At 42.0% G+C, this 6,370-nt stretch overlaps 1 protein-coding gene and 1 long non-coding RNA gene across 3 annotated transcripts; one reads left to right on the top strand and one right to left on the bottom strand.

The window, feature by feature from the left end:
• Positions 1-332: 332 nt before the first annotated feature.
• On the bottom strand, positions 333-5,891 carry LOC108229686 (UDP-glucuronosyltransferase 2A2). 2 transcript variants are annotated; one of them, XM_017405358.3, is made up of 7 exons: positions 5,587-5,889; positions 4,761-5,250; positions 3,780-3,928; positions 3,573-3,704; positions 3,405-3,492; positions 1,858-2,077; positions 333-1,704 (listed from the first exon to the last, which is right to left on the bottom strand). In XM_017405358.3, the coding sequence occupies exons 1-7, from the start codon at positions 5,824-5,826 to the stop codon at positions 1,425-1,427; spliced, it is 1,599 nt and encodes a 532-aa protein (XP_017260847.1). In that variant the 5' UTR covers positions 5,827-5,889; the 3' UTR covers positions 333-1,424. The 2 variants fall into 2 exon arrangements, with proteins under 2 accessions (XP_017260847.1, XP_024859345.1); XM_025003577.2 differs by having other exon boundaries at positions 1,593-1,730; positions 5,587-5,891.
• On the top strand, positions 3,867-4,671 carry LOC119617640. Its single transcript, XR_005233977.1, has 3 exons — positions 3,867-3,954; positions 4,347-4,439; positions 4,624-4,671. It is a non-coding gene; the product is annotated as an uncharacterized LOC119617640 (long non-coding RNA).
• Positions 5,892-6,370: the final 479 nt, after the last annotated feature.

The following is a 6,370-nucleotide window of genomic DNA, read 5'->3' as shown; positions in this document are numbered from 1 at the left end:
CTTCTTGCTCCTCTTCGATTTCGTTCGCTCCGCCGTTCAGGTCTCACTCTGCTGCGTGACCACGACGAGCCAGGCTCCGCCCACCAGCAGCGGCATGTTGCTAGGCTGCGTCCAATGGAGATTTACGCGTTCCGTGTTCAGATTGACTGAGAACTGAAGGGGCAGGGCTTTGATTGACCAATCAGAGCGCAGCTGTTACAAATCAGACAGGAAGCAGGAGGGTGAGGTTTTCACAATAAAAGCCATCTGAGGTCAGTTTATTTATTTACAAAAAAACACTGAAGCTGTTGTTGCTACGGCAACACTTAGTAACCAATCGACCAGTGAATGTGCGTTTCCATGGTAACGCTCTGTTACTGTACTTCCTGTGAAGGCGGTGAAAGGATTTTTATTGTTACCTTGGTGAAAAAGGGAATTCTGGGAAATGTAGGCTTTTTTTTTAGAGAGTTTCTATATTTTCTGTAAACTGGTGAAATGATGAAAATGTGAATTTATTAAAAATGATGTAGTTTGTTTTTTTGAGGGGGGTAGATTTAATACAGAATAAATTATTGTTTGAATCAACCTCCAGGTGTTTTATTTTGCAGACAGGAAGTGATGCAAGTTTTCTTTTAATGATGAAAAATGGCTGCTGCTTTTAATTTGTACAGGAAGTCAGAGACTCTCCATCCTGTTGATTTGTTTTTGTAACTTCCTGTTTGTTAGTAAATAACCTGATGAACCAGAGGACAGATCTGAACAGCTGATTTCCTTTTGGAGTCAGTCCAGTTCAAGATGGCCCCCAGAGCTAATCGACCTTAGCTAACCCAAAGATAAATTATAAAATAATTGATAAATGTACGTAGATAAAATGAAATGATCGCCTGCCCTTCATGCAGCGGGTGATCAGAGAAAGAAAATGACATCGTCGTCCAATCAGAAGCTTTAAATCTGGTCTTAATCGGTTTAGTTACATCTTAAATTTATTCATAGGTTTGTTTTTTATCCTTCTTTCTGCGTGTCTGTGGTTCTGTCTGAGGAGCTCAGATCTTACTACAACTCCCATCATCCATCAGTCTTGTTATTTATAGACATTCAGCCTATTTCCTGTTTCTCCGATACTGAAACTGGTTTCTTCTAGTTCTTGTTTTTAATGATTTTGGACTTGTCGGACTTGTCCAATGAAAATGAGAACATTTCAGTCAAAATGGTTCAATCAGAACAATCCAATAGGAATAGTCCAATCAGAAAGCTCCAATCAGAACAATCTAATGAAAATGATTTCTTACTTTGAAAATTAGTTTTCATCATATTTTCATTTTCTGAAGATAATTTATTTTATCAGTACTTGATTTAATCAATTTATCATTAAAATCTTTATTGTCTTCACTGTCTTAATCATCTTACTCGTCTTCATCACCATCATCATCAGGAGGCTGTTCTCTTCAGTCGCTATTCTCTCTAACGGTTTGCCGCCTGCAGCGCTGCAAACAGCAGCAGAGCCCCGCCCAGCAGGTGGCGGCGCAAGTGGCCACGGCGAGCAGCAAAGCGATGCTCGTGTCCAAGCTGTAGTACTGGAACCAGTTTAGGTTGCGTGACGCCAGCAGCAGGTGTTTGGCTCCACCATGACGCATCACAAACTCCACCCAGAAGGCAGCAGTATTCAGCGGCGCCACCAGCTGGTCACGCTGCAGCACTGACAGATGCTGCATGTTCAGCTTGTAGCTGAGCATCATGAGGAAAGAAAGAAGCTGCATCAAAGATAGGAAGTAAGACACAAGAACTCACAAAAAGTCAGGAGTTTTATTTTGAAGATGTAACAGATAAATGAGATGCTATATCAAAGTCAAATTCAACTTCCTGTGACATTGTGCTCACCTGGGCTCATTGACTATGGTGTGCAGAGCCTCCATCAGCTCTTTGGCTGTCATATGGTTGAAGTGGAGAATGATCGCAGCACCGCGGCGACTCAGGCGAGCAAGATTATCTGATTGATCGCTGAAAAGTGGTACACCAACCACCGGCACGCCATGAAACACAGCTTCATATAAACCGTTATTCCCACCATGCATCACGACTGCTCGGGTCAACGGATGGCCTGAAAGGGTCAGACACAAAGCTCTTATTGTGAAAGGAATAAACAGAAACACAGGGTTCTTTGTTCATTTTTCCTAAAAATAAAGTTTTACATTCAGTGATTGCTATACTGAATGTAAGCCAACACACCCATCCTCTGTCAGACTAGACTTTGAATAATACACTGATATCATAATCAGCTGTGTAAGGACCCAGGACTGCAATAAGAAACAAACCCAGCACACAACTGATGTTACAGGCTTGAAGTGGAGTTCTCAGCTGCAGCCACATATAAGGAGCACCAACATCTCCCAAAGTTATGCCGTCTCTGGGTCTGAAGTTTGACAAACTTCAAAGCTAGGTCCAGATCTTCAAACTTATGGGTCTGTCTGTTTAACATGGTAACGTGCAGGGAAGTCTGATACCCTCTGTCTGGCCATGGTCAGTGGGAAGTCCAGGAAAATGTACATCGTTTTTCTCTTTGTGCAGCTGGGGGGAAGCCTCTCTGGCATGGTGGAGAATGGCACTCCTGATCTGAAACTGGTGGCTCGCCCTCCCTGTCCAAGCCGTGTTTCTCCCCATGCCCCATGTTCTGAAGGAATTTAGCCATAAACTCTGGAGGTCAAGGACCTTCTGAGCCCTCTGGCAAACAGTTTAAATATTATTCTGACTAAGTCTTCATATTTCTTACTCAAAGTGTCAGAGCGTTTTGCCATATTAGCTTGCATGCTAGTTAGTTGGTTGCTATGCTGGTTAGCCTTGCTCTCAAGATCACAAAAAGTTCAATTTGCCGAGTGATTTTTTTCTTCCAGTAGTTTTGGAGCAGCTGCCACTTCCTTTTTAAGTGACTCTGATATAATCAACTCAAGTTTAGTAATAATTTCAGTTCGTAGGTCATCTATCATTACCTTCATGCACTGTAGTATCTTCTCATTAGCATTAGGCTTCTCATACTCGGGCTCTGAAGTCTGATAATGCAGCCTTCCTCAGCCAGACATGGCAGATTCTTTTATCTCCAAAGACTCAACATTTCTCCAGATGTGGCTCTGAAGATGTACAGGTTCCAATAACTCTTTGAAGACAAGTGACGGACAGACTTTTAGTGTTAATTAAAAAATAAAATAATCACATTCTTGTAGAGCTCCACCAAAATACGTCATACTCCATTTATATTCACCGTCAGCTGAACACGGTTCTTATTGTGAAAAGAAAAAACAGGAACACATGGCTGTTGATGCAAAGGCAATAAACAAGAAGTTGTTTTTCCAATAATGATCTATGATCAACTTATCAGTTACTGTGAGATGACTTTTATTTTGAAAAGCAAGAATAGGAAGTATGAGTTGTACCAAGAAGGTCATTCTGAGGGATCCAGTCATAAAGCTTTGTGTTTGATGACAGCTTAGATGGAGTGTTGCCACTGTAAAGCCAAATCACCTAAAAGACAAAGTCACATGACTGCTTGTGCATCACATGACAGAAAACAGGAAGACAGGTGAGTGGGCGGAGTCTCTGACCTTCTGGGGAATTTGTCCCAGAGCTGTGGCGATGACATCAGCACGTTCTGCTGTCAGACTGGGTACCATAGAGCCAAAGGAGACCACCACCACACCAGCATTACTGGAGCTCTGCATGAATGCCTCCAAGTCCTGCAGGAAGTGACGTCATTATTGCATCACAATATCAATTTAATCCTGAAATTAAATGGGAAGCAGAGCACCTGCCTCTGGTAGCTGATTGGCTGGTTTGCACTGAAGACCGCCCACAAATTTAAAGTTAGGCGGTACCGGGCGAGGTGTTTCCAGGTCCCAGAAGGTTCTAATGAGCCAGATGTCAGCCCTCTCCATGGAGCTGCAGAAGCTTCCAGGACTTCCTGAACACAGAAAACTCCACTAAAAGGTACTGGTGCACATTCACAGTCATCCAGGACTGGGCAAATCCCACAAAATATTCAATAAAAAAACAAAGCAACTGGAATTCTCTTCTGTAGTTGAAGACACACTCTCAAGTTTTGAACTGAAAAACATCAACTTCAGATTGGAAGTCTACGTATTTGCTTTGTTTTTAAATTCTTTGGACCACTGAAAAGCTTTTATGCTGGAGGAAAAGATCAGTAAACAGTCACAAACTTGAACAATAAAAGCTTGATTCAGTAAAATTACAAAATGTAAAAAAATGTTAGTGTTTGAGTTTTAGTTTCTTTGTTTTTTACATGGCCTCCGTTTTATCTCAGGGTCAATTAAACTTGAATTTTCTGTTTTTTTGTGCTTTCTGTCCTTGTCTTACCCAAGGTCTTAGTTTCTGATTGCTCTGTACCTGTTTGGTGTTTTTCATCCCTTGGGTCAAAGATTAGGATTCAACTAATACTCAGTGTTTACTTCAAGGTAAACATTTACCCAGACTAACCCAGTATTACCCAGATTAGTCTATGCTTTCAAAATAAAATAGATAGAGGCTATAAAGCTGAATAAAATGAAATAAAGCAAATAATTTATGATTAATACTTGAACCAGGCATTCTGTGTTTATGTGTCTCTTTCCTGTCCTCTCAAACCCTATCTGGTCGAAGCCGGTTCTGGTTCTGGTTTCACTGTTGATGTGCTGCTCAGGATGGGAGACTGACAAAGTGAAGATTCAACGCAATCGTACCAATGAAGTTTGTTTTTGTTCAGTGACACAATTAATGAAGCTGATTATTTAGCTGACCTTTGACCTCACTGTAGTATGAACTGAAGGTCAGCCTCCAGTACACTTCGCTTAGCGCTGACGTCACCATGTACGTTATCGAGTTGATCAGTCTCTCCACAATCGTCATGTGGTCGCCGTATGGCAGTGGAGATGCTGGGACAAAAGACGCCGGTGCCGGCGCCTGGCCACAGTGGCGCTCTAAGGCGCTGCCGAGAGAGAACGTCAGCGAGAGGATGAGCGGCACACCAAGCACATCAGCAACCAGGTCACCACACATTACCATGGGGTCCAGCAGAACAACGTCAAAGGCAGAGTCCCGCAGAGTCGCCATGAGCTGCTGGTTTTTCACCATGGAGTCACACTGCTGCATCCCGAGCTTAAAAAACCGCCGCATGGCGTTATGTGTCATCAGAATTCTGTGCAGCAGTGAGGAATTGTGCGCCTCGTACATCGAGAAGTGAATAAAGTCCTGCATTACATCTTTAAACTCCGACCTGGTAAATGGAACCTGAAAAATGAAACCCAATGAGCTAATCAATTACAGATGAACTACTGATACAAAACTGATCAGCTAAAGATCCATTATTGATAAACTACTCATCCATTACAGATCCTTCACTGATGAATTACTGATCGACTGATTCAAACTGATCAGTTACTGATCATTTACGATTAATGATTGATAATCTTCTGTTCCATTTCTGATCAACTTCTGATCCATAACTCATCAATTAGTGATAAACATCTGATCAGCTACAAAAATCAGAGATCACAGATACAGTGACTGACAGTGATTGATTCTTACTGATCAAGATCTCGATCAGATTTCGTTTACACTTGTCACCTTGAACACCAGGAAGTTGAACTTGACGGCATCTCGACTGTTGTTGTAGCTGACTGACGGTGATGCGTCGGGCACTAAGACTGTGACGGTGTGGTTTCTTCTCACCAGTTTCTCTATGATGGTTCTCATATTCAACCAGTGGCTGTACTCTCCTGGTAAGGCCAGAACATGGCCGCCATCGGCTGTAGTGACAAAGATCTTGAGCAGCAACACATGAGGAACAAGCACAAGAAGCTTCATTATGGATCTCCCAGTATGAAGAAAGAGGATCCTGTGTTTGTCTGCAGCAGAAGATCAAAGGTCAGTCAGACCTGCTCTCTGATTGGTTGTCAGCTCATTTCATCATCACCAACAGCAGCTGTAAAATCGTAAACTCAGATAAGAGACAGAAACAATCATAGGAAAAAAACTACACGTTTTCAGTGTTATTGCAACTACCAACTGGATTTAAACAAAGAATTTTATCTTTGATATACTAGTTTATTAAAAAAAATTTAAACTATTGAAATGATTTGAGTTTAATGATCCAAAGAACAATATTAACTATCAGACATACAGAGCTAATGTGGAAAGAGGACACACACTGTTAGGGTTTTTACATTATCAGCCTTTGTGCTCATGTGGAACACTGCCTACGTGAGAGACCAAGGTCAGACGGCGGGCCGGCGGGCGCCACACCATCTGGCTCTCTCAAACAATGATGTGTTATGTGTTTTTGCTATGATCAGAACTGGCCTTGGCTTGCTCAGATCAACCCCTTTTTTCTTCTTATTTCTTCTTCCTT

This window comes from Kryptolebias marmoratus, linkage group LG14 (genome assembly GCF_001649575.2).
Source record: "Kryptolebias marmoratus isolate JLee-2015 linkage group LG14, ASM164957v2, whole genome shotgun sequence".
In the NCBI taxonomy this organism is placed as follows: domain Eukaryota; kingdom Metazoa; phylum Chordata; class Actinopteri; order Cyprinodontiformes; family Rivulidae; genus Kryptolebias; species Kryptolebias marmoratus.
This window is presented reverse-complemented; position numbering and strand designations above follow the sequence as displayed.

Coding starts and splice junctions, on each gene's coding strand:
- LOC108229686 (XM_017405358.3), bottom strand. CDS start 5,826: ATGAAGCTTCTTGTGCTTGTTCCTCATGTGTTGCTGCTCAAGATCTTT. Junction 3,493..3,572: donor TGGGACAAATTCCCCAGAAG/GTCAGAGACTCC, acceptor TTTGTCTTTTAG/GTGATTTGGCTTTACAGTGG. Junction 1,705..1,857: donor ACCATAGTCAATGAGCCCAG/GTGAGCACAATG, acceptor CATGATGCTCAG/CTACAAGCTGAACATGCAGC.